The sequence below is a fragment of the Hippopotamus amphibius genome, chromosome 15 (genome assembly GCF_030028045.1).
Source record: "Hippopotamus amphibius kiboko isolate mHipAmp2 chromosome 15, mHipAmp2.hap2, whole genome shotgun sequence".
Taxonomy (NCBI): Eukaryota; Metazoa; Chordata; class Mammalia; order Artiodactyla; family Hippopotamidae; genus Hippopotamus; species Hippopotamus amphibius.
In genome coordinates this window covers 3,359,123-3,386,217 of record NC_080200.1, presented here as the reverse complement: position 1 = coordinate 3,386,217, position 27,095 = coordinate 3,359,123, and the positions used below count along the sequence as shown (strand labels likewise).

The 27,095-nt window shown below is 57.6% G+C and overlaps 1 protein-coding gene across 1 annotated transcript; it reads left to right on the top strand.

Moving 5' to 3' along the window:
• The first annotated feature begins 10,307 nt into the window (after window positions 1-10,307).
• On the top strand, window positions 10,308-23,133 carry SEMA6B (semaphorin 6B). The gene is made up of 17 exons (XM_057709224.1): window positions 10,308-10,562; window positions 11,304-11,453; window positions 11,594-11,717; window positions 13,366-13,426; window positions 13,589-13,651; window positions 14,055-14,156; window positions 14,563-14,653; window positions 15,001-15,120; window positions 15,609-15,697; window positions 17,976-18,193; window positions 19,023-19,154; window positions 19,392-19,541; window positions 19,901-20,083; window positions 20,172-20,318; window positions 21,421-21,498; window positions 21,628-21,686; window positions 22,110-23,133. Exons 2-17 carry the CDS (start codon window positions 11,333-11,335, stop codon window positions 23,030-23,032), a joined length of 2,661 nt encoding a protein of 886 aa, XP_057565207.1. The 5' UTR covers window positions 10,308-10,562; window positions 11,304-11,332; the 3' UTR covers window positions 23,033-23,133.
• The last annotated feature ends 3,962 nt before the right edge of the window (window positions 23,134-27,095 follow it).

Below are 27,095 nucleotides of genomic sequence, written 5' to 3'. Positions count from 1 at the left end.
GACCTGGGTTCAAATCCCAGTTTGGCCATTTCTGAGCTGTGCAACCTTGGGCATGTTACTCGCCCACTCGGAGCTGCCTCAATTTCCTCACCTGTAAAATGGTGAGGAAACCCCTCCTACCTACCCCACCAGTACTTTCTGCAAAGCCCTTTGCACAGGGCTTGGAAAACAATAGGGGCTTCATAAATGTTTGCTGTTATTCCTCTTTGAATGTCTAAGCCCCAGGGTCTGGGAAGAAATGAGGCCCAGATTGGGGTGGCAAATTCCTCGAGGTCACCCATCAAAACGGGGGCCCCTGTCCCCTCACTGTTTTGCTCCATTGATGTACAGTTCTCAGGCCCCCACCCGCCAGAACCCACGTCACTCTGCCAGCATCTTCACCATTCCTGAGCCCTGACTCACCAAGACTTGTGGTCCACTGTGACCCCAGGGCCATCCCCCAGCACCTATTTCCGCCTTTGTCTTCTTCAAGTTCATCCCCCAGGTTTTCCGTTCCGAGCAGCACTTGACACGACCCCACCTGCCTCCTGCCCAGCATCTCTCAGCAGTGTCCCCCTCCAGACCTGCCTTTCTGGTCCCATCCCACTCGGGGATCCCTGTGGCCTCCCAGACAGGGCCTCTAGGGAGGGGCAGTGACTGGGGGACAGCTGGGTGGGAGGATCAGCCTGGGAGAGAGGAGGGCTCCCAAAACCCCAAGTGAGAGGGGCCGGGCTCACCATCTTCTGCTTCCTCCAGGTCGAGGACCCCGAGGGCAGGTACCAGATCTGTTTGGCCTCCCTACAGTGAAGCCCCCTAGAGCCCATCCTCTGTCCCTCAAAGCTGGGCCCAAGAACAGGACCCGCCTCTTCTGTGTTTCCTCTAAATTGAGGTTGAGACCACAGTCTGTTTGCCCCCAGGCTGGCTCAGAGCCCCCCCAACTTGGGAATCTGTGGGTTCCTGACCCCCAAGCCCCAGCCCCAGCCAGGATTCCCTAGGAGCCCCCAGCCTCCTCGAGTGGCCCCCTCCGAGGCCCCCTAATTACCCGCTGGGTAGAAATGACACTTTAATTTCTTCAGAATGGTCGCCGCATCACCGAGAAAGCAGCCCCCCCTTCCCCATTCCTAATTACAAGACGCTGCTTCCGATTTGCCTCCCGGCGGCCAAATTTCCAAACAGTGATTAAAATTAATTAGCCGGGAGCCCCCCCGTCTGTCTGGGCTGGGAGCCCCGGGGACCTGTCCATGTCCCCCACTCGAGGTCCTGCTTCTGCCACCTGCCTCCCTGAGCAGCCTGTCACTGCAGCAGCCTCTCTCTGGGTCTCTGCTTGCTTGTCTGCAAAATGTACACTTAGGCTGTGCAGCCTTGTTGACAGATGGTACTTTGTGGGCGCTCAGTAAATGTCAGCAAGAGGCGGTATAGCCACGTGGCCTAGGTTAGAATCCCGACCACACCCTTCTGTGCTGTGTGACCTTGGCCAAGTGTCTTAACCTCTCTGAGCCTCAGTTTTTCCTTCTGTGAAATGGAGATAATGGTCCTGGTCGCTGCCCCATAGGGTCGCTTTGGGCAGGAAAGCAATTGAAACATGCGAAAGGCTTGGTCTGGCAGCCAGCACACAGTAGGGGCTTCATCAAATTTTAGCTTAAATCCCTGCTCTGCTGGGCTGCCATGGGGTGCACCTGGGAGATGACTCAGGGACTCTAAGCACCGTCCTCTTTAAAGGACATGCTGAGCATTAATTGGGTGCTTACTGCATGCCAGGCTCTTTGCATCATCCTGGTCAGGGCTGAGTCCCCGGCCATGTTGGCACACAGTAGGTGCTCAGGAAGTCTGGAATAAACACATCCGTGTAGCTCTTTCATACATCGGGACTGTTTGTGGGATGTTCATTCAGCCGGTATTTGGTGAGCGCCTACTATGCGCCAGACCCCCCGCCCCCGTGAAGCTGATGTTCTCATCCCCGATTTACAGAAATGGAAGCCAGCCCAGAGAAGGGAAGGCTGTAACCCTAGGCTGCCCAGCAGTCAGTAGTTTATTAAGCACCTACTACGTGGAGCTCATTTCCCATCATGATAACCAGTGGGGATGGTTATCACGCTCAGGTCACTGATGGGGAAGCCGAGGCTCCAGGAACCGAGAACACAGGGAGGGAGGCTGAGGACAAACGGGATGTGCTGGCCGCCTCCCAGGCTGGGGAGGGATGGGGTAGCCAGTGTGGAGCGAGCGTTGCAGGGCTAGGGGGCCTCTCTCCTCAGGACCCCCATGGCCCGGCCCCCGAGGGACACCCTCTAGCCGTCCTGCCAAGTTCCTAGACAGCCCCGGAGCCCTGCTGGGCTGCGCCGGGGGCGACTGAGGCAGCTGGAGGAGGCAGCTGTAAGCAGAGCCGGTAACCAGACCTGGTCGGCGCAGGGGCCCGGCTGCCCGGCCTGGTTACTCGATCCCCCCGGGGACGCCGGGCCCCGGGGCTGGAATCCTGGGGCGGCCGGGCTGACAGGAGCTCCTTCTATAGAACAGGAGATGGCATCCCGCCCCCATCCTTGCCACGGCAGATGGAGAAACAGGGGCTCTGAGCCTGGCCCAGGGTCACTGAGTCACCTGCTGTGGTATAGAGGGGCCCAGAGAGGGCGAGCTGCTGGCCCAAGGTCACCCAGCAAGGTCATTTCACAGAAAGCAAGCACGTGTGCCAGGCCTTATTTTACAGGCGAGCAAACTGAGGCTCCTTGTCTCATCTGGAAAAGGGGGAAAGTCCCAGGGGTCTTCTCTTATGTTATAGCAACCTCCCTGCGCGCCAGCATCTTCTTGCTGTTCCTTTGACAGTTCCAGCCTCCAGGGCTTTGCCATTAAGGTTTCCTCTCCAGGAGGTCCCCTGACCACCGACCACAGCAGCCCCTTTGCCATCACTCTCCCATCATTCTCTGCATTTTCATCTTGAGGCTTCAACATCATTGTCAGAAACCAAGTTCTGTTTTTTGGTAACGCGTGTACCCCCATTTCCCTCCACTGGACTGGGAACCCCCCAAGGGCAGGGCTTTGCAACTGTCTTGGCCACCACTGCGCCCCCCCCCCCCCCATGCTGGGAACAGTGGCACACAACTGGTGCTCAATAATTGCTCATCCAATGAGTGAATGAATAGCTTCCAATTTGGGGTACAAGGAGCCAGAGCTGGTCACAGATGCTCCCAAGTTGGTGAGGTTGGGTGGAGCCGAGGGCACGGTCATGGCTGGGGGAGCCCAGGGAAACGGAGCTCCCTGGGGAAGGCAGTTATGGAAGGCTTCCTGGAGGAGGGAGCATCCCGACATAGACTTTTTTGGGGGTGGGGGGGGCTGCACTGCGTGACATGTGGAACTTCCTCGGCCAGGGATTGAACCTGTACCCCTTGCCATGGAAGGTCAGAGTCTTACCCCCACTGGACCATCAGGAAAGTCCCCCCATGTAGGTAGACTTGATGAGTAAGCAGGAGTTGGCTCTGGGGCTTGGAGGAGAGAAAGCAAGGTTACTATGTTTGGGTGATTGGGAGGGAGTTCTGGGGGCAGCCTAGGTCTTGAGAAGGTGGAAAAGGTCCCCTAGCAGAGGGGACAGCCTGAGCAAAGGCCCGGCTGTGGGAATTGTGAATTCTGGGCCTGTTTGGCAGGAGGCGAGGTCAAGTGGAAGGTTAAAGTCATTCCCAGGGTGGGAGCTGTCCTTAAACAATCAAAGTGTGAAGTTGGCGCTTTCCTCTGGGGGCACTAGGGAGCCATAGCAGGCACTTGAGCAGGGGAGGGGCAGGGTCTGAGCTGAGCTTGTGATGTTCAGTAAAGGAGTTGCTTGGTGGGAATGGGGGTGAGGATTAGAGAGGAGGGTGGGCATCGCCCTTCAAGCCCACATTCTCAAAAGCCCAGGCTGGGAATGCACATTCTAGAAGAGGGACCAAAACGCTAGCCCCCACACCTTTCAATTCTGGCAGTCTCCAGAAGCAAGAGGGATTGAAGGCAGTTTGAAAGTAGAACCTCCAGGGACTTCCCTGGTGGTGCGGTGGGTAAGACTCCACGCTCCCAATGCAGGGGACCAGGTTCGATCCCTGGCTGGGGACCTAGATCCCGTATGCCAAACTGAGAAGTCTGCATGCCGCAAGTAAGACCAGGCACAGCCAAAATAAATAAATCTTACAATTTTTTTAAAAAGTAGAACTTCCTTGCTAAGGCAGGGAGTGTGGGGGCTCTTCCCTACCTACACGCTTATTCCAGGGGAACTCGTGGCTAGACCCTCCAGCACAGAATTGGAACACGAAACAGAATTGGATATTTTTTGAATAATACCAACAACACGATAATATTAATAACTGATGCCTACTGTGGACTTACTGTGTGCTATTCCCGTGCTCAGCCCTTCACCTACAGCTGGGCTGTCCACAACAGTGGCCACTGGCCACCTGTGGCTAATGAATCGCAGTTGAGATGCACCGTAAATGCAACACACATCCCAGATTCCAAAGATTAAGTAGAAACAGACTGTGGACTGTCTCGTCCATCCTTTGTACGTTGATTACAGGTGGAAATAACAATATTTGGGGTTAAATGAAACATACTATGAAACCGAATTTCACTTTTCGAATGTGGCCACCAGGAAGTTTAACACCACACGTATGGGGACGTCCCTGGTGGTCCAGTGGTTAAGACTTCCCCTTCCAATGCAGGGGGTGTGGGTTCGATCTCTGGTTGGGGAGCTAAGATCCCACATGCCTGGTGCCCAAAAAAACATTAAACAGAAGCAATATTGTAACAAATTTAATAAAGACTTTAGAAATGGTCCACATCAAAAAAATCTTTCAAACAAACAAAAGCACACGTACGGGTGGTTTTCTGTGGGACCGTCTGATCTAGATTATGTCCTTTCACCCTCACAGCAATGTTTTGGGCTTGGACTTTTAGTCACTAGCAGTTTATAGATGGCGACACCAAGACTGAGACAGGGAAGTGACCATTGGAGGTCTGGAGGCTGGTAAGAGGCAGAGCTCGAATTTGAACCTGGGCTACAAGATTCCAGAGACTAAGCTGCCACCCCGGGGCGCTTCGGCTGGCAGTGTTGTCTGTCCAGCCCTCATTCCTGGCCCTGCCAGCAGGGATTGGACGGAGCAGGGTGAGAGGGTGGGTAGACACAGGCTTGGCCAGCCTGGTAACTGCAGTTAATTGGGGTCCTTGGAAACTGTTTCACAGCCAGAAAGCCATCAATGGGGGGGGAGAGGGCAGCAGCTTTGTGCGGGGGGGGGGGGGGGGGGGGGGACTAACAGGCTCTGACACGCTATAGGCATGTGCACGCACGTGCAGACAGCCTGCCCCTGCTGGGGCACACGCGTGTGCTGTGGTTGCATCTGTGGATACGTGTGAACACACAGATGTCGGGGCCGGTGGACATTTGCGGGGGGGACCCACTCGCCTGTGGACACACGTGCATGTTGAGGGCGGGGACGGGCAAAGGTGAACCGAGGAGGAGGTCAGATCAGGGTTTCAACTCCCGATTGCTGACACAGTTCCCTGGCTTGTAACAAGACCACCAATGGTGCCACGTGCTGTGGGGACCCTGCGGTGGCCAAGACACACCGGGCCTGCCCTCTCGGGGCTCCCGGTCCAGGAGGGCGGATGGGCTCTGAACAGACTGTTACCGGGGTGATCATTCCCGTTGGCGAGATCTGTGGAGAAGCCGAGCTTCTCAGGATTCTTCCGCCTAGAATGCAGGCTTTGGTTGGGCACGTCTGGGGTGCGCGCAGGACTCAGCACTTTCTTTCTTTCCATCTTTCTTTCTTTTTTTGCTTTGGCCATGCCGTGCAGCATGCGGGCTCTTAGTCCCCTGACCAGGGATGGAAGCCGGGCCCCCTGCACTGGGAGCGCGGAGTCTTAACCACCTGACCAGCAGGGAGATCCCAGGACTCAGCACTTCTAAGCGCTCCCAAGTGAAGCTGCTGCTGCTTGTCTGAGGACCACGTCCGGAGTAACAGAGGGTCTAGAGGACCCTTTGAGAGTGTGACACTGGACATTGGGTGGGGGTGGGTGCATGGGGAGGGGAGAGGTTGCTGGAGCCCAGGGGGTGGGGGTGGAGACCTGAAATAAGGAGGGAGCCCTGTGGGTATCTGAGAGAAGAAACGTTCGGGAGTGAGGACCAGCACATGCAAAGGCCCTGGGGCAGGACTGTGCCTGGTGTGTTGAAGGAACAGAGAGGAGGCCCGTGTAGCTGGAGCAGAGCTAGCGAGGGGGAGAGAGGGAGGTGGGGAGGGGAGGGAGGGGACGGGGCAGGTGGTGCAGGGCCTTGCGGGCCGCAGGGAGGACCCCCGAGGGACCATGGAGGGCTGTGGGCAGAGGAGGGGCGGGGCCTGATTCAGATGCTCGCGGGCGTCCTCCGGTGGCTTCTCGGGGGAGAACAGACCATGGGGGTGAGGCGGGATCTGACTCAGGTGCTCACGGGCGCCCTCTGGTGGCTGCGGCGGGGAGGACAGACTATGGGGATTAAGGGTGGAGGGGACTGTGTGGTCCAGACAGGAAATGTTGGGGGCTGAGCAGGGAACAGACTAGTGAGGGGTGAAAATTCCGGATGAATCTGGCAGACCCCACAGGACTTGCTGGCTTTGGATGTGAGGGTGAGAGAAGGACGGGGCGGTGTTGGAGGCAGTTGGGGGGTGACCCCCAGGTGTGGCCTGAGCCATCAGTGGAGACGGGAGCCTGTCTGTCAATAAATCAACCTGCTCTGTCTGTGCGTTCAGCACCGTTCCGGTGACAATCCTAGCAGGTTTTATGTTTTACGATGTTTGTTTTGGAACTTACCAGCTGATCCTAAAATTTATGCTGAAGTGCTGGGGTAGCCCAGACACCCTGGCCAGGTGGGAAAGACGTTTCAGAGGAAGTTTGAACTTATGGCGAGGTTAGAGAAGCTAAGGCCGTATGGTACCTGGGAAGGTGGAGGGCGGGTGAAGCAGGGTGGCCTGGGGGGGATTTGCATCCCTGCCTCAGTTTCATCATCTGTACAGTGGGGCTGTGCCCGGACTTGGAGCGATGGTGGGGAGGTCGGGCAGAGAGGCGGGGCCACAGCTCGAGCCCTCCGGGCTGGGGGCGGGATCTTGGTCTCTTTATGACCGTCCCTCCCACCCCCACGGGCGTGAATGCTCGTCCCCAGGGCTGCAGGCAGGCAGACAGGTGGGTGCATGGGTGCCCTGCACGTCTTGGGGTGCACACCCCGACCACGCAGCTCCCCCCTCTCAGCCCCAGGGTGGGGGGAGCAGCTCCCGGTGGCCAGGTGCCGGGGCAGGTGGTGGAGCTGCTTCCGGGCAGGCAGGCGCCGGGCGCTGCTGGCAGAGACGCCTCGAGTTTCACGGAGAGAAGCAGATGGTCTTGGGGAGACGAGGGAGGTGCCGAGGCCTCCGATAACCCCAGGTCAGGGAGGTAAACTGAGGCCAGGCACAGTGGGTTGGCCCCGACGTGACCTTGAGCATGCAGGGCTCAGTTCTGCAAGAGCGTCTAATTGACGAATGTCGATTGAGCGGGTTTCAGTCTTGGCACCACCGTTTCCATTTGGGAGCGTAATCTCGCCTCTCTGCGCCTCAGTTTCCCCATCTGTGCGAGGGGCATATTAACGACACCCATCTCTTGGATGTGTGTGCGGATCAGGTGAGTTCATTTAAGTCCTTAGGACAGTGCCTGGCACATCGCAAGTGCTTGGTGTTTGCTATTTTTATTATTTATTGAGCTTCTACTGTATGCTGGGCCTTGTGCTGGGCGACAGGGACACAGTGGTGGCCAAGACAGACGCAGTCCTGCCCTCTCGGGGGGTTCAGAGTCCAGTGGGGAATACAAACAGTTCACCAGGTGTTCAGAAGATAGGGTGAGCAGGGCACTCCTGCAGAGGCAGGCAGGAACTTGGAGGAAGTCCATCCGGGCTGATCTGGGAAGGCTTCCTGGAGGAGGTGTCTGAGACCTGATGAACATGTTCATTAGGTTACTGGGAGCAGGAGGAAGGTGTTCCAAATAGAGGGAACAGCATGTGCAGATGCCCAGAGGTGGAGATGGAAAAGAGGGAACTTCATTTCAAGGGCACTGGGGAGCCATAGAAGGGTGTAGAGTGGAAGTTCTCAGCTGGGGGTGGTTTTACCCTCCAGGGGATACTGGACGGTGCTTGGGGACATTTTTGGTTGTCACAACTGGGGGATGCTCCTGGCAGCAAGTGGGTGGGGGCCAGGGATGCTGCACCACAGCCCGCAGTGCCCAGGACAGCCCCCCACAGAGAATGATCTGGCCCCGGATGTCAGCAGTGCCAAAGGGGGGAAACCTGGTTTAGAGCAGAAACAAGTGAGGTTTGGGTTTAGAAAGATTCCTTTGCTACCTTGAGGAGAGTGCTTAAGGGGCAGGACTGGAGGCCAGGGGACCAGGTGGGAGCTGGGTTATGGGGCACTCAGGGGAGGGGACTGGGAGGCTGACACCCTGATCTTTGGTTCAGGGACAGTGGGGCTGATAAGAGAAGCAGGTTTGAGGCAAGAAAGCCCAGTTTGGGTTTCAGGGGTCTTAGGGTGGTTCTGAGGGGCTGGGGGCAGCTGTGCCCAGACGGAGGACAGGAACACCCTTCTATCCCCAAGTTGCTGCATCACACAGTTACAAAAACCAGGAGAAAAAGTGAGTCACTGAGGTACCATCCCACCCTGGGACCTCCGTGTGCCCATCTGTGAACTGTGTGTTAAGTAACTGCCAGCCTCACCACGCTGAGGATGCGTGAACAGATGGTTATGAATCTTGCCATGACTGTTCACACCCTCAACCCCTAGGAGCAAAATCCTGGAGCCAGAGAGCCCTGAGTTCAATCCAGCTGCCGCACCCTCTCAGGTGGGTCACAGCCCTGAATCAGCCTCTCAGTTTCCCCATCTGCAAAGTGGGCTGAATGTTATACCCACCCTGCTAGAGCCATCGGGGGTCTCCATGAACCAATTCCTGGAAGCCATCCAGCCCAGCCTCTGATACTTAATATACCAACAGCCACAACAATTAGCATTTAATGAGCACCTGCAGCTTGCCAGGCACTGTGCTGACACCCACCATAGGCCTGTGGGGTCGAGACTGTTACCATGCCCATTTCACAGATGAGGAATCTGAGGCCCAGAGGGGTGGAGTGACCTGTCCAGGGTCACACAGCGTGTACGTGGCAGATCCGGGACTTGAACCCTTGGAGCCCGCCTGTCACCACGATGTCGTGTGGAAGTTTCTGATGTTAAATATTATTCCAATAAAACATGGGGTGAAAGGCACAGAGCACCACCTCACACCCGATAGGATGGCTACTGTCAAAAAACAGAAAATAGTGTTGGCAGGAGAAATTGGAACGCCTGGGCGATGCCAGTGGGAACGTAAAATGGTGCAGCCGCTGTGGAAAAGAGCTTGGCGGTTCCTGCAAAAGTTAAACATAGAATCACTATACGATCCAGCGATTGCACTCCTGCGAACACACCCGAAAGAACTGAAAGCAGGGTCTCAAAGAAATGTTTGCACACCCATGTTCGTAGCCGCTCACAAGAGCCAAAAGGATGGAAGCAGCCCCAGTGTCCGTCGACAGGTGAATGGATAAAATGTGGTCCATCCACGCAGTGGACTATTACTCAGGCTTAAAAAGTCAAGAAATTCTGGTACTCGCTACAGCATAGATGAACCTTGAGGATGTGATGCTCAGTGAACTAAGCCAGACACCGAAGGATAAATACTGTCTGACTCCACTCCCAGGAGGTCCCTAGAGGAGTCAGACCCACGGAGACAGGAAGTAGAGGGTTGGGGAGCTAGGGGCTGGGGGAGGGGGTGAGGAGTCAGTCTTTAATGGGGACAGAGTTTCAGTTTGGGGAGATGAGAAGGTTCTGGAGATGGAGTGTGGGGATGGTTGCACCAGAATGTGAATATACTTAGTGCCACTTAAAAATGGTTAAGGTGGCAAATTTTATGTTATATACATTTTACCATAGTGTTAAAAAATGTTTTAAAAAAGGCGGGGGAGGGGACAGAGCAGACAGAACACCGCAGAGAGAGACGGGATGCCCCCCGCCCCGCCCTCCCCCCAGCAGGTGTTGTGAGAAGGAGGCTCGCAGGGTGGGGTGGGGTGGAGAGCAGCAGGGCTGGTGGTCGACTTGGGGATCTTGAATGCAGTGTCTGGGGCCTGGCTCAGGGGTCGCTAGAAGTCACGGGAGGTTGCGGCGCAGGGGAGGAGCCGGAGAAGGAAACTTAAGGAAGCAGAGCCCGATCCGCGCACACGTGGGATTCTGGCGTCCGCTGAGTCACAAATCCTGGAAGTTCAGGGTCACGGAGAGGAAACGCCGCTCTTCCACGCAAGGACTTCCTGTTTTTTGGCCCTGAATCCTCCGAGGCAGGCGCTCCGGGGCCAAAGTTCCCGCCCGGCGTCCACCTCCACGGGTTCGGAATCCCCGCGCCCCGAGGCAGCGTAGGGCTCGGAGATGTCCCCGCTGCTCAGATGGGGACACTGAGGCACGGGGCTTGCCCGGGACTTCCCAGAAGGACGAGACTGCGGGTGTCTTCTTGAGGCCTCCGGACTTGCACCCCTTCTGGAAGGGGCGTGGAGGGCTGGGTTGCAGAGGGTGAGTTCTGCTCACACCATCAACCAGATCATCGCTTGGGGGAGGGGGGCGGGGGGAGGGCCTTTCCTCTTCCACACACCTGGAAGTTGCCTCAAATTCCCTTGAGCCGGAGCGGGAAGCAGGGAGAGGTGGTGAGGCTTCTGTCGCAGAGGTATCCCAGCAGAGGTATCCCAGCAGAGGTCAGAAAGGCTGGACTCGGGAAAGAAGTCGGGCTCGCCGGGGCCTCTGAGGTCCCTGGCCAGCTGGAATATTCTGCGATTCGAAAGTCCTGCAGTTCCCAGATCGTGGTTTATAAATTTCCAAGAGCATTTGAATTATTATTTTTTTGAGCCTTTCATTTTAAGATTTTTGTGTGTTAATTCTAAGAATTCTTAAAACATACGTTTTGAGGTTGAATTTTTTGTAAATATATGTTTTGAAACGTATCTATTATTACTAGCTTTCAATTGAAAATCATTTAATTTTTAAGTTATTCTCATTATTAATTTTTTGTTAGAAACTGTTTCCTGAGCTTTCACTAAAATGTGGTCAAGAAAGTTGTTCTGGTAATTCATAAGTGCTGGTATTATTGTTATTGCCGTGATTGTTTTCGTTTTTAAATGATTCCTCCCCAATGGGGAAGGTTTCTGGAAATTGAAGGTCCCGGCCGCCGTGGCTCTCGCGCTCCCTCTCCTGGCAGCAATCGGGACTGCAAGCCACACGGCTCACCGCCCCGTTCACCCCCACCCCCCTCGCTCCCAGGTGTCGCCTCCTGTCGCCCCGACCTCGCCATGCGGACCCCGCGAGCGCCCCCTCCCCTCCCGGCCCTACTGCTGCTCCTGCTGCTCCTGGGAGGCGCCCAAGGCCTCTTTCCCGATGAACCACCACCACTCAGCGTGGCCCCCAGGGACTGTGAGTGGGGGTCCTGGGGAGGGGGAGTCCCAAGGGAGGGTCTTGCACCCCAGCTGGATCTGCTGCGCCCCCTCCCTTGGGGGCTTATCAGGCCAGGCTCACCCTGGCCCTGGATCACACCCCTTCTTGCCCTCCCCCAGACCTGAACCTCTATCCCGTATTCGTGGGCGGCGGGCCAGGGCGCCTGACCCCCGCAGAGGGCGCTGACGACCTCAACATCCAGCGAGTTCTGCGGGTCAACAGGACACTGTTCATCGGGGACAGGTAGGGGAGACTGTCGGGCAGAGCCTGCAGGGTGCGGTGGGGAGCAGGTGGTCGCACTTTATGGAGGTTTGCCGTGCTAGGGCCTGGGGTGTGAATGTGTGTCCCTGGGGTGGGACTTTTAAGGGTGCTGAACTCTGGGTGTGGTTGGAGCCCAGAGCTTGCTGTGGTGTGTTTGCAGGAGGGGACGGCTATTTCCTCCAAGTTTACTGGGTGCTACAGAGGGTGCTGAAGTGGCACCACAAGCGCTTCTCTGAAAAGATGGCATTTGAGTTGAGACGTGAATGATGAGGAGCCAGCTATGAGGAAATCTGGGGGAGAGGGAGAAGTCAGGACAGAGGACACAGCCTGTGCAAAGGCCCTGGGGCAGGGCTGTGCCTGTTGTGCTGGAGGAACAGTGAGGAGGCCTGTGTGGCTGGAGCAGAGTGACTGAGGGGGAGAGAGGGAGGAGGGGAGGATAGGGAGGGGATGGGGCAGGTCGTGCAGGGCCTTGTGGGCCACAAGGAGGGCTTGGGCTTTTACCCCAGGGAGGTGGGAGCCCTGGAGGGCTGTGGGCAGTGGAGGGACGGCGGCATGGCTCAGGTGCTCACAGGCGCCCTCTGGCCGCTGCGGGGAGGACAGATTGTACTGGCGAGGGCAGGAGCCACTAGACCAGGGCAGAGGCGACAGCGGTGGTCCAGGTGGGCAGTAATGGGGGTTGAACGAGGGTGGTGGCCGTAGAGGGTGTGAGAAGTGAGTGAACTCTCGATAGATATTGAAGGCAGAGGTGACAGTATTGGGAGGGAAGGAGAAGAGGGAAGTTGAGGGTTACTCCCACGATGTGACCTGTGCTCCTAGAAGGACAGAGTTGCCTCAGCCGGGATGGCGCACAGGGGGGGAGCGGATCTGGGGGAAGATCGGGTGCAGCGTGGCCAAGCTGAATGTGAGAAACCTGTGAGCCCCCTTCATGGAGACCTTGAGGGTTAGCTGGACCCCAAATCTGGAGCCCAGGGGAGGCCCCGGCTGGAGACATGGGTGTCATCTGGGCAGAGACGTGGTTCCAGCCCTGAGAGTGGACGGGCCACCCAGGAGGGGTGTGGATGGGGGAGGGAAGAGGCTGGAGGACCCAGGTGTGGGCCCACCAGGGACAGAGGAGGGCCCAGAGGAAGCCGGGCCAGTGCAGGGTCCGGGGGCCCAGGGAGGTTGGAGTTCCCAGGAGGAGGGCGGATTGGCAGGGGGAGACACCGTGGACAGGGGGAGGAGGACAGAGAAGTGACCGCTGGACTTAACAATGGCCAGTGACCTTGATCAGGGCAGTTTCTGCGGCATGGGGGGAGGGGGGAGAGCCTGGGGGAGACTGAGGGGTGCTGAGTGGGGACGGCGTAGGTAAAGGCATCAGACAGTTCACTGTGTTGGGTGTAGGCCATGGGGTGTGTGAGCGCGAGGTGGCGCGGCAAGGCACGTGGGGTGTGCTGGAAGCCGTGGCTCACTTTAGGGCACGAGGAGGCGTGTTAGGGCAAGCACAGGCGCGTGAGGGCACCCCCAGTGTTGGAGCTGCGCGTGGCAGAGACACGCCCCTGTTTGGAGCGTGTTGGACAGCACGTCCGCCGTCAGAATAGAATCTGTATAGCGGGGATGCCCCCCGATCTCATTGACTACACCCCTCCGCTAGGGACAACCTGTACCGGGTGGAGCTGGAGCCCCCCACGTCCATGGAGCTGCGGTACCAGCGGGTGAGGAGGGGGTGCAGGCGGGAGGGGAGGGCGTAGCGCTTGGGGCTTCCACCAAGGGGGCCGGACACTGCTTTTGGGAGCAAGGCGGATTCGGGCCTGCCTAGCAGGGTTCCTAGGGCTGTCAGGGACCCTGCCGCCCTCACCAGCTCTCTGTGTCCCCAGAAACTGACCTGGCGCTCCAACCCCAGCGACATCAACGTGTGTCGGATGAAGGGCAAGCAGGAGGTACGTGGGCCCTGGCCGTGCCCCCACCAGCCATGGCCACGCCTCCAACCACGCCCCAATCCATCCTGGCCACTCACCCCCAGGGCAAATCCTCTGCTCTCATTCCAAGCCGGGGCCCTGGTGTTGCCATGGCTACTCCCAGAGCCTGGCCACGCCCCATAGGTGGTCCTCAGTCGTGGCCACGCCCTTAGCCCGTGTCTGGCCATAGCTCCACCCCTTCAAATGCCCTATTTCCTTGTCTGGGCCCCTCCCTTAGTCATGGCCACTCCCCCAGCCTAGTCCTAGTCTAGCGCCCTGCTTTGGCCACGCCCACATCATTGGCCCCTCCCTTCAGCTCTGCCCTGGCCCCGCCCATACCCATGACCACACCCACCCTGGCTTCTCGCTTCCTCCCCCAACCCAGGGCGAGTGTCGAAATTTTGTAAAGGTGCTTCTACTTCGGGACGAATCCACCCTCTTCGTGTGCGGTTCCAATGCCTTCAACCCTGTGTGTGCCAACTACAGCGTGAGTCACCGCCCTTCGAAGCCCTGCCTGCCCCGGGTTCAACCTTCGCGCCTTTGCGCACCGGCCCACCACTGGCCATGCCCTGTCCCCAGGCCACATCACCTCCTACAGGAAGCCTTCCTGGATATGCCTCCCGGCCCCTCACCCGGAGCTCCAGATGAGGCTTCCCAAGGAAGCCTGTAGAGGCTACAGCTACGTAAGCTACAAACCCATTATAGGATCCATTAGGATCGACTCAGACCCACTTACAGATCAGTAAACTGAGCCCCAGAGAGGTTCAGTGACTGACCAAGTCACACAACATCCCACGTGGCGCCAGGATTCCCCTTGGAGTAGGGGCCTGGGAGAGCCAGGGGCTGCTAGGCACAGCCCGGAGCCCTGTCACTCAGGCCCTGTCCCCCGGCAGGTGGACACACTGCGGCCCCTCGGGGACAACATCAGCGGCATGGCCCGCTGCCCATACGACCCCAAACATGCCAACGTCGCCCTCTTCTCTGGTGAGTGCCCCTGACTCTGAGCATCTGATGGGCCCCAGCCCCGAGCAAGGCCTGGCATTTTCCACTCTGGGAATCAGGTCATTGAGAAGGTGCCTGGGAGACCATCACTCCAGCTGGGAACCCAGCAGACTCTCGAGAGCGGGACCCAGTTGAGGTCGGGGATCAGCTGGGGAACTGGGGTTCAGCCTGAAGTCAGGGCCCCAGCCGGGTGGGGCTCAGCCTGGGGCTTAGGGCTCACTTAGGCTCAGGGCTCAGTCTTGAAGATCAAGTTTTGACCCAGCCAGCCCCTGGCCTCTACGATCTAATCTCTCACCTGCCTCCTCCCTCCCCGACTCACCCCCACCCAGAAGGGATGCTCTTCACAGCCACCGTTACCGACTTCCTAGCCATCGACGCTGTCATCTACCGCAGCCTTGGGGACCGGCCCACTCTGCGCACCGTGAAACACGACTCCAAGTGGTTCAAAGGTGGGGCCATAGGCGCAGACCTGGCAGGGCTGACATTCATTGAATTCCCCTGCCAGAATAACAGTCCCAGAGGAGACAGGCAGGGACTCCATCTCATCTTTGGAACCTACTGGCCTCTTTGAAGATAAAGTTAGAGGAAGGGTTGAAATTGGATCTAAAGTAGAACTTGCTGGAAACGGGGGACTTAGAAGCCCGAAATGGAAAGGCACAAGGGGTACAGCAGGAGCTCAGCTTATCACGTGAGGGAAGAAGGTGACAAAATAGGAGACGTTGCTGTTTGTGGAAAGAAGACCCAGTGATTGTTAGGATTTTGACACCCCCCCCCCCAAAAAAAGCCCCAAAACTTTGAGTCTCTTTTATTTTGCCTGAGTAATCAGCAGATGTCACCCCTTCATTGTAAAAGCAGCCAACCAAGCTACTGTGTTCCCAGCCCCAGAAACTCCGTTTCTCCTGTCACGGGCTGGGTTCTGACTCCTCCTCTCCTACAGAGCCCTACTTTGTCCACGCGGTGGAGTGGGGCAGCCACATCTACTTCTTCTTCCGGGAGATCGCGATGGAGTTTAACTACCTGGAGAAGGTAAGGCCCTATTTCCCCTCCCAGAGAGGCCCATGCAGTGGGGCGTGCAGCTGAGAGGTTCTGATCTCAAGAAGTGGGGCGCAGAGGTGGGTCCGTGAAACTCCACCTGGGGCAAGAGGGTCCCTCTGGTCCTCAGGGCTCTCCACTCTAGCCGGGTCCAGACCCCTGGGGCTTGAATACATTTCTGGAGCAGTCCTGGGTGAGGGTCCTGTGTCTGAAGTCAGATACACCCCTGGGTCCAGTGCTGGTGCTGTCGTTGTTCGCCTGTCCATCCACCCATCTAGCAGTCATTTATCCACCCTTCCTCCATGGAAGGATGGATGGCAGGAAGGATCCCCCCATCCGTCTGCGCATTCACCCTCCCACTCAGCTGCCGTCTCACCTACCCATCTATCTGTTCTTCAGCGCACCCGTGCTTCCAATCAAACCATTTATCCATCTCTCCACCCGCCCACCCCCAGACTCAACCATTCTCCATTCATCTATCTGTCCACTCATCTACCCTTTCATACACTTATATATCCACCCACCCACCTCCCACTCATTGACTTCATCCATTAATCCTTCTCCCTGTCCGTTCATTCATATACCCAACCATCCATTGATCTCTCTGCCTACTGATCGTCCATCTACCACGAATCTCTCCATTTACCTGCCCACCCCTCTATATCCAATTATCTAGCCCCCATCTCCTCCTCATAACCTGCTCATCCATTCCATTCAATCTTCTCTTCACCCACGGATCTACCCATCCATTGATCCATCATTACATCCTTCATCGGCCTCTCCATCCATCCACACGCCCATTCATCTACCCATGTATCCATCCTTCCTTCCATCCATCCTTTCATCCATCCATCCAGTCTTCCTTCCATCCATCCTTTCATCCATCCATCCATCCTTCCTTCCTTCCATCCTTCTTTCCATCCATCCATCCTTCTTTCCTTCCATCCATCCATCCATCCATCCATCCATCCATCCATCCTTCCTTCCTTCCATCCATCCATGCTTCCTTTCATCCTTCCTTCCATCCATGCTTCCATCCATCCTTCCTTCCATCCATCCTTCCATCCATCCATCCTTCCATCCATCCTTCACACGCCCATTCATCTACCCATGTATCCATCCTTCCTTCCATCCATCCTTTCATCCATCCATCCAGTCTTCCTTCCATCCATCCTTTCATCCATCCATCCATCCTTCCTTCCTTCCATCCTTCTTTCCATCCATCCATCCTTCTTTCCTTCCATCCATCCATCCATCCATCCATCCTTCCTTCCTTCCATCCATCCATCCTTCCATCCATGCTTCCTTTCATCCTTCCTTCCATCCATGCTTCCATCCATCCTTCCTTCCATCCATCCATCCATCCATCCATCCATCCTTCCTTCCATCCATCCATTCTTCCTTCCATCCATCCATCCTTCCATCCTTCCATCCATCCTTCCTTCCATCCATCCATCCTTCCGTCCAATCTTCCTTCTGTCCATCCTTCCTTCCATCCTTCCTTCCATCCATCCATCCATCCTTCCACCCATCCATCCATCCTTCCTTCCATCCATCCACCCATCCTTCCTTCCTTCCATCCATCCACCCATCCTTCCTTCCTTCCATCCATCCATCCTTCCTTCCTTCCATCCATCCATCCATCCTTCCATCCTTCCTTCCATCCATCCTTCCATCCATCCTTCCTTCCATCCATCCATCCATCCATCCATCCATCCATCCATCCATCATCCTTCCTTCCATCCATCCATCCTTCCATCCATCCATCATCTCTTTCTTATCTTCATTGTCAATCCTTGTCTCCTTCAAATTCATCCATCCATCCGTCCACTAATCCATCCATCCATTCACGCCCCCATCCCTCCCATCCCTCAATCCATGCAGACATTTAAGTGCACAGACTGCCACTTACTACTAGCGTGACCCTGGGCCTCACTTTCCCCTCCCCCGTACCACAGGGCTATCAGTAGGCCCTCCCCTGTAGGGCTTACCGATACTGAGAGTGAGGGATGAGGAGGATGAGGTGCCTGCCACCTAGCGAGTGATCCGTACGTGGGAGCGATGAAGACTGTGACTGTTGTGGTGCCTGTGACCATCGTCATCCCATTTCCACTGGGGAATCTGGTGCCCGGGGGCTGCAGTGACTGGCCCGGGACCCACAGTGACCCAGGGCCAGGCTCCTCCCTCCCGTCCTGGTAGCGGGCAGTAGGACCTGTGGGCAGGCCTTTCGGAACACAGTGCTCAGGCCCCCATCTGTCCACCAACATGCCAGGTGGTGGTGTCCCGTGTGGCCCGGGTGTGCAAGAATGACGTGGGCGGCTCCCCTCGCGTGCTGGAGAAGCAGTGGACGTCGTTCCTGAAGGCGCGGCTCAACTGCTCGGTGCCGGGGGACTCCCACTTCTACTTCAACGTGCTGCGGGCCGTCACGGGCGTGGTCAGCCTGGGGGGCCGGCCCGTGGTCCTTGCTGTTTTCTCCACGCCCAGCAACAGGTCAGCGGACACTGTCAGGAACAAGCTGGGGGCATTGGATGGGCATAGGCAGAGAGTTCCCACGTTATCTCAGCACATATTCCCCGGGTCCTGCACTGGGCAAGATGGGACTGCCAGGAGGCTTCCATCTCATGCCAGGGGGCACCAAGCCAGACACTGACCGTCCAAGGCCCTTTGGCCAGAACTTGGCAGATAGGGGGACATCCTTATCCCTCTGCCTTTGGAGGAGGGGTCAGGGACAGCTTCCTGGAGGAGGCATCAATGGATGTGAGATGGACGAAGAGGGAAGAGCAGTGCAAGTTGGAGGAACAGCATGTGCAAGACCCTGAGGCTGTAATGAGCTCGCTATGTTTAAACCACAGGAAGGAGGCCCATGTGGCTGGCATGGAGGGAGCAAGGGGGAGAGTGGAGGATATGAGGGCAGGGAGGTGACGGGCTGTGAGGAGGAGCCTAGATTTTATTCTGAGAGCACTAGGGAGCCATGGGAGAGTAAGGAGCCAGAAGAGGGACCAGGTCAGGTTTGCATTTTTGGAAAACTCCCTGGGGAGTGGGTTGAAAGGGAGCAAGAGTGGCACGTGGGAGACTCGATGTCCAGGCAAGTGACACAGTGGCCCTGGACATGGATGGCTGTGGAGGGGCTGAACTGTGGTCCAGTCTGAGAACTGCTCAGCAGGTGGAGTGACTGGATTGGGCTGGGGGCAGCAATCCCTGGCCCAGGGGACTGAATATGTGACAGCTCCAGTGGACGAACACTCCTCCACATGCTCGCTCAGGGTGGTCCCCCCCCACCCCAGACTCACTGTTCCCTTTCATCTGCCCCCACCCACAGCATCCCCGGCTCGGCCGTTTGCGCTTTTGACATGACACAGGTGGCTGCTGTGTTTGAGGGCCGCTTCCGTGAGCAGAAGTCCCCCGAGTCCATCTGGACACCCGTGCCGGAGGATCAGGTGCCACGGCCCCGGTGAGAGCCCCCTCCACCCTGAGACGGGTGCCTGGGTAGGATCCTGACCTGGACCGAGAGCTGGGACTTCCAGGCAGTTATTTATTTCAGTAGCTGTTGCTGAGTTCAGCTGTACCCATTATGCAGGTGGGGGAAACCAAGGCCCTCTGGGCAGGGCAGCAGGTCCCCTGGTGAACCAGAGCCCCTATATGGGGGCCTCCACGTCTGCCCTGACCACCCCCTTGTCCCCCCCCGCAGGCCCGGGTGCTGTGCAGCTCCTGGTATGCAGTACAACGCCTCCAGCGCCTTCCCGGACGAGATCCTCAACTTTGTCAAAACACACCCCCTGATGGACGAGGCGGTGCCCTCACTGGGCCACGCACCCTGGATTGTTCGGACTCTGATGCGGTCAGTCCCTACGTGGGGCTGGGGTCCTGGTGGCTGGGCCTAGATGGGTAAGGAGGGAGCACAGGGCCAACTTCTGACATGAGGGTGGAGCTGGATACTCACGACCGCTGGGCATGTGGCTCTGGGGCTGCCCAGAAAGATGGAGACAGAGAGAGACAGAAAGAGGGGGAGCGAGACAGGGACAGAGAGACAGGCAGGCCCAGGTAGGAGCTGGGTTTGGGGGTCTGTTTCTCTCTGTGACATGCCTCCTTGGAGTCACACCCATGTCCACCTTGCCGGGCGTGGGTGGTGTCTCTGAGTGTGCCCAGGATCCCAGGGGGCTGGGAGGCAGCCTGACCTCTGCCCAACCCTGGCCCCAGGCACCAGCTGACGCGCGTGGCCGTGGACGTGGGCGCTGGCCCCTGGGGCAACCAGACTGTCGTCTTCCTGGGTTCTGAGGCCGGCACCGTCCTCAAGTTCCTTGTCTGGCCCAATGCCAGTGCTTCGGGCACCTCCGGGCCCAGTGTCTTCCTAGAGGAGTTCGAGACCTACCGACCGGACAGGTGAGGCCAGGCAGAGGCCAAGGGACAGGGCCAGTGGGCAAGGAGATAGGGCATGCTCCTTGAGTCTTACCAACCTGCTCACCCCCAGGTGTGGACAGTCAGGGGGCAGCGACACAGGGCAGCGGCTGCTCAGCTTAGAGTTGGATGTGGCCTCTGGTGGCCTGCTGGCGGCCTTCCCCCGTTGCGTGGTCCGAGTGCCCGTGGCACGCTGCCAGCAATACTCAGGATGCATGAAGTGAGTATCCCCGCCACCCCTACCCGCCCCCACCGGGGCCAGCTGTGGGCAGGGGAAGCAAGGGGAGGTGAGCACGGGAAGAGGGAGAAAGTCAAGTTCAAGTCCAGGCCCCAACAGCATCCTGACTCACTGAAGGATGAGCAGGGCATCAGACAGAGCATGTGCAAAGGCCCTGGGGCAGGACTGGGCCTGGTGTGTTGGAGGAGCAGCGAGGAGGCCCACGTGGCTGGAACAGAATGAGCTACAGGGAGAGAGGGAGGAGGGGAGGGCAGGGAGGGGATGGGGTGGGGGGAGGTCATGCAGGGTCTGCAAGCTGTGGGGAGGACTTCCTCTCCTTCCCCCACCCCTGGGGTGATGTGGGAGCCCTGGAGGTCTGTGGGCAGAGCAGGATGGGATATGATTGACCTTTCTAAGAACAGCAGGAGCAGAGGCTGGGGACCAGGGAGGCAGTTGTTTATCTGCCTCTAAAATGGGTGGGAGGGACTTCCCTGGCAGTCCGGTGGTTAAGACTTCCCCTTCCAATGCAGGGGGTGCAGATTTGATCCCTGATCAGGGAGCTAAGATCCCACATGCCTGGAAGCCAAAAAACCAAAATGTGAAACAGAAGCAATACTGTAACAGATTCAATAAAGACTGCATTTCCAATGGGGGGGGAGAGGGGAGGCACAGTTTCCCTCCCTGATCAGGGAACCAAGATCTCACTGTGGCACGTGGCGTAGCCAAAAATAAAATAAAATTTAAAAACAAAAATAAAATGGGTGGGAAAATCAGATGCAGATAAAATACTGGCAACACCTCTGGACTCAGAGTGAGCCCTCTACAGGGAGCACCCTGGCGCCGTGCCCACCATCTTGGCAATAATGACACCATCACACAGACCCAAAGCACAGACCCAGGGGCAAGCCTGTCTGGCCTGTAATCCCGGCTCTGTCCCTTGGGCCAAAATAAACTTTCCTGAGGCTCAGTTTTCTCATCTGTAAAACGGGGAAGGAATAGCCCCCATTACTGAGACGCTTCTTGAGAACTCCCAGAGTTGACGGGTAAGAGATGCCTCAGAAAGGACCGTGGTTGATCTGTCCCCCGGGTCCCTTATCTGCTCCAGGAACTGTATTGGCAGCCAGGACCCCTACTGCGGGTGGGCCCCGGATGGTTCCTGCATCTTCCTCAGCCCAGGCACCAGGTACCGGGCAAGAGGGAGGTTGAGGGGAGGGTATCTCACCCACCTGGTGATCGGGAGTCCTCTCTCCCCACCCCCACCCCCTCCAGTGCGAGGGGTTTCTGCTGACTGTGCCTCTCTGCCCCTCATCAGAGCCACCTTTGAGCAGGACGTGTCCGGGGCCAGCACCTCAGGCTTAGGGGACTGCACAGGTGAGTGGGGGAGGGGAGGAGGCTTGGGGACTCTGAGTCCTGGTCCTCTGGGGCTCTGATACGCATTGCAGCCCACACCCAGATGGGTGTGGGGGGGTGGGGCTGGCTTCCATCAGGGCTTGGGAAGGACGGGGGGCCCCACTTCCAGGCAGGGAGGGGAGAAAAGGACAGACGGACGGCTGGGCGGGGGTGGCGGTGGCGCAGAGAGAGGCCAAGAGACAGAGAAATGGGCAGACAAACTTTGAGAAGACAGATGCCAGGGGACAGACAGATGGGCGGACGGGCTTTGAAAGGGTCAGAGACACGCCACGAGGCAGAGAGGTGGACAAACGCTGAGTGGACAGACCAGCCGGAGGCCGCGGGAGGCGCGCAGGGGAGCGGCCCGGGCCGGCCCCTCTCACGCCGCCCGCCCTCCCCGGCCAGGACTCCTGCGGGCCAGCCTCTCGGAGGAGCGCGCGGGGCTGGTGTCGGTGAACCTGCTGGTGACGTCGTCGGTGGCGGCCTTCGTGGTGGGCGCCGTGGTGTCGGGCTTCAGCGTGGGCTGGTACGTGGGGCTCCGCGAGCGGCGCGAGCTGGCCCGCCGCAAGGACAAGGAGGCCATCCTGGCGCACGGGGGCGGCGAGGCCGTGCTGAGCGTGAGCCGCCTGGGCGAGCGCCGGGCGGGCGGCCCCGGGGGCCGGGCCGGGGGCGGCGGCGGCGGCCCGGGGGGGCCCCCCGAGGCCCTCCTGGCGCCCCTGATGCAGAACGGGTGGGCCAAGGCCACGCTGCTGCAGGGCGGCCCCCACGACCTGGACTCGGGGCTGCTGCCCACGCCCGAGCAGACGCCGCTGCCCCAGAAGCGCCTGCCCACCCCGCACCCGCACCCCCACGCGCTGGGAGCACCCCGCGCCTGGGAGCACGGCCCCGCGCTGCTCACGGCCTCCGCCTCGTCGTCCCTCCTGCTGCTGGCGCCCGCCCGCGCCCCCGAGCCGCCCCCCGCGCCCGGCGAGCCGGCCCCCGACGCGCGCCTCTTCGCGCGCCCCGGCCGCGCCTCCCACGGCGACTTCCCGCTCACCCCGCACGCCAGCCCGGATCGCCGGCGGGTGGTGTCGGCGCCCACGGGGCCCTCGGACCCGAGCTGCGCCGTCGCCGCCGCCGACGGCCTCCCCCGGCCCTGGAGCCCGCCGCCCACGGGCAGCCTCCGGAGACTCGGCGCGCACGCCCCGCCGGCCGCCGCGCTGCGCCGCACGCACACCATCAACAGCGGCGAGGCCCGGCCGCGCGGCCGCCACGCCCGGCCCGCCACGGACTTGGCCCACCTCCTCTCGTACGGGGGCCCCGACAGGACTGCGCCCCCCGTGCCCTAGGCCGGGCCGCCCCCCGCCCCGACTCGGCGGTGCCAGCCATGGGAACCGGGAGCGAGAGACCGGGCCAGCTCCGAGTGGGTGCTCAGACCCCCGCCCCAGCCCAGCCGCGCGTGCGCGGGGCCGTGGGGAGGGGGGCCCCCCTCCGCCGCCCGGAAGCACAAGGGGCTCGGGCCCCCCACCCCCTGCCCCGCCGCGCCCCGCGGCCGCAGGACCCTGGGGGGGGCGGCCGGGCGGCCGGAATTTGCTCTGGACTTGAGGTTGACCTTCTGCGCGTGGAGTTTTGGTTTGTTTTCCAATTTGGCGTTTCTTTTGCAGTTTTCTAACCAATTGCACAACTCCGTTCTCGGGGTGGCGGCCGGGGGGCTTGGAGGCGGTGGGAAGGGGAGGGGGCACATCTGCAGACCCAAGCTTCCCCCCCCCCACCTACCCCCACCCCACCCAAAGGCCCCTCCTCGACCCGGCCCCCCCCCCGGCGTGTGTGGGTGTGTGTGCGTGTGTGTGTGTGCATGCCGTGTCCGTGTGCAAGGGGCCGGGCAGCGGAGGGAGGCGTGTGCGTGTGCCCGCGGGCTGCTGCCGCGTGTGCGTGTCTGTGTGCGAGCGCGGAGGCCCCAGCGGCCTGGGCGTTGGCTGAGCCGACGCCGGGGCTTCCAGAGGGCCGGGGGCCTCCAAGGTGCCGGTTAGGAGTTTGAGGGGAGATGAGGAAGGGGTTTCAGGCAGGGGGTCGGGAGCGCCTGCCCAGAAGTTATATTGGCAGCTAAGGGCTCGGGCGGTCTGGGGGACGGCGAAGGCGGGCAGGCCCCCCTGTAAATACGGCCCAAGGGTGGTCAGAGGGTCCCATGCCACCCGTCCTCCGTGACCTCCCCCTTGACCTCCAGCTGACCATGCATGCCAGCTGAGAGTCCTGGACGCTCTCTGGACTTTGCCTCCCCCACCCCACCCCCATCAATAAAACTGTTTACAACCACCGGCCCCCAAGGCTCTGTGTCTGCTCTGTCTCCTGGGGGGTGGGACTTGGACAGTGACCTGGCCTGGGGCAGTCAGAAGCACCCGGGAGAGTCCTGGCTCGGTCACAGCAGCAAACAGAATTCTGGGGAGCTGGGTGTGGAAATGCAGAGAGTTGAGGGGGGTCCCAGTCTTCTGGGTGGGGGCTGGTTTCTGACTGGTCCTTCAGCAAATCTTTATTATGTACCGCTATGTGTCAGACACTGTGTGGAGACAAAGACCCCTGTCCTCATGGAGTTCGCAGCCTAATGGGGGAGGCCGACCACATACAAGCAAATTAGGACTTGATTGGAATTAGTGCTACGTGGAATGAAGAAAAAGCCAGAGAACGTGCCAGGTAGGGGGGTGACTGTATGTTGGGGAGGCGGGCACTTGAGGGCCTGCCAGAGGAGGTGACTCTTAAGCTGAAATGGGATGAGCTAGAAGGAGTCGCTGTGGGGAAATGTGCAGTGTGAGTGTTGTAGGCAGAGGGAACAGCCAGTGCAAAGGCCCTGTGGTAGGAACAAGCTTGGGGGAGGGCTGAGGCCGTTAGTGTGGCTGGAGCAGCCTGGGTGAAAGGGGAGCGAGCAGCTAGAGATGAGGAGGGAGAGGAGCACAGGGCCCCAGGCAGTCAAGGCCTCGCCTGTGAGGAGTATAATTTTTTTTTTAATTGTGGTAAATAACATTTATGATCAAATGTACCCCTTGAACCATTTTTAAGTGCACAGTGCAGTGGCATTAAGCACATTCACAATGTTGTGCAGCCACCCCTACCATCCATCTCCAGAGCTCCTCCATCTTCCCAAACTGAAACTCTGTCCCCATTAAACACTAACTCCCCACTCTTCCCTCCCTCCAGCCTTATGAATTTTAAATAGGACAGGAAGCCATCTGAGAGTTTTAAGCAAGGGACATGATCTGATTTCATTTTAAGAGATCGCTTTAGCATTATGTCTCTGCAGTTCACAACTCTTCCTTCCCGCCTGTGTCAGTTAAGCGCCTACTGTGTGCTGGGCTCTGGGAATGGAGCAACGAATAGGACGGACACCCCCCCCATCCCCCCCTTATCGTAGGGAGACTGATTTAAACAAAGAAACACAAAACACGATGAAGGCATCTAGCAGCTTCCTCCTGAACCTGTGTGTCTGTTTTTTTCAGCTTGATTGAAATATACTTGACATATAACATTGTGTAGGTTTCTGGTGCCTATCTTGATGATTTGATATATTTGATATATATTGTAAGATGATTATCACTAGAAGATTGACACATCCATTATTTCCCAAAGTTACTTTGTATATGTGTGTGTGGTAAGGACATTTAAAATCTACTCTCTCAGCATCTTTCAAGTATACAGTAGTCTTGTTAAGTCATCACCACATTGTATGTTACATCCCCAGGATTGCCCTGACTAGGGATCGAACCCACGCCCCCTACGTTGGAAATGTGGAGTCTTAACCACTGGGCTGCCAGCGAAGTCCCAGTAGTTCTATGTTTTAATTCTTTGAGGAACCGCCATTCTGTTCTCCACAGTGGCTGCACCAATTTACAGTCCCACCAGCAGTGTACAGGGTCCCCCTTTCTCCACATCCTCACCAACATGTTATCTCTTGTCTTTTTCATGAAGATGTGGATTCTAATAGGTGTGGGCGACATCTCTGTGGTTTTGATTTCTCCTGATAATTAGTGATGTCGAGAACCTTTGCATGTACCTGTTGGCCATGTATATGTCTTTTTTAAAAAATTTATTTATTTATTTATTTATTGGCTGCGTTGGGTCTTCGTTGCTGCACGCGGACTTTCTCTAGGTGCAGCGAGTGGGGGCTACTCTTTGTTGCAGAGCGTGGGCTTCTCATTGTGGTGGCTTCTTTTTCTTGCAGAGCACAGGCTATAGGCTCGCAGGTTTTAGTTGCTCCACGGCATGTGGGATCTTCCCAGACCAGGGATTGAACCCGTGTCCCCTGGATTGCCAGGCAGATTCTTAACCACTGCACCACCAGGGAAGTCCCCATTTGTATCTCTTCTTTGGAAGAACATCTGCTCAGGTCTTTTGTCTGTTTTTGTGCGTGTCTGTTTTTCTGTGTCCATCTCCGCAAATCTGTTGTTCTTTTCTGTGTGTCCTGCTCTGTGTCTCTGGTTCTGTCTATGCATTTTTCCCTGTCTCTATGTCACTGTCTACGTCTGTGTATTCACGTAGGTGGTTATCTGTCTTTCTTTTTCTGTGCCTGTCTATGCCAGCTTGCGTGTTTCGCTCTCAGCCTGTGTGTCCACTAAGACAGAACACTTAGTCATCCTCACAGCTGAAGAGGGAGAAAACCTTTCAGAGACTGGGCTGGGAAAAAGAGGCCATGGCCAGGCATGAAGATAAAGATAATACATTACACCTGAATGTTTAGAACGCAACAAGAATTAAAGCACTGAACAGGCACACCTGTGAGATGTAGTCAAAGCCGTTCTTAAAGGGAAATGTGTAGCCTCTGAATGCATTTATTAGGAAACGAGGGGGATCCAAAACAAATAGCACATCAGCTTCAGCTGAAGAAAGAAAGAACCGAAGGGGCCCTCGGAGACTGAGTTCAACTTCACAGATGGGGAAACAGCGGCCAAGAAAAGTTAAGCCTCTTGCCCAAGTTCACAATGCAAAGTAGTCACAGCAGAGCCGGAATTCAGAAGCAGGTTTAGTCCCTCCCAGACCATTGTTCAAAGACTCTGGAGACTTTTGGCATAGCTTGCTTTTGAATTCTATTTTTAAAAATTATTTTATTAAAAGAAAAACACAAGAACTTGTCATGAATTTAAGACACGTTTTTGTTGTTGTTGTTGTTCTCTTCACTGAACTTCCTGGTTGCTCAAATGTTTTGTAAATAGTGCCTCTTGGTTCAAAGAGCTGTCCCCACCCCCCAGGACAGACTGTCGCCTTGCAAACTTGACCCTTGACTCCTAGGTTGGGGGAAGTGGAGACAGCCTCAGAGACTTTTGGGTACTATTGACTTTTAAAAAAAAAGCACAACATGAGAGCTGCAAGTTAAGTTTTATTTGGGGCAAAATGAGGACTGCAGCCTGGGAGACAGCATCCCTGATA

Excerpts from the sequence above, each read along its gene's own strand:
- SEMA6B (XM_057709224.1), top strand. The coding sequence starts at position 11,333 with ATGCGGACCCCGCGAGCGCCCCCTCCCCTCCCGGCCCTACTGCTGCTC. Across the intron at positions 11,454-11,593 it reads CAGCGTGGCCCCCAGGGACT|ACCTGAACCTCTATCCCGTA; the intron begins GTGAGTGGGGGT and ends GCCCTCCCCCAG. Across the intron at positions 15,121-15,608 it reads CGACTCCAAGTGGTTCAAAG|AGCCCTACTTTGTCCACGCG; the intron begins GTGGGGCCATAG and ends CCTCTCCTACAG.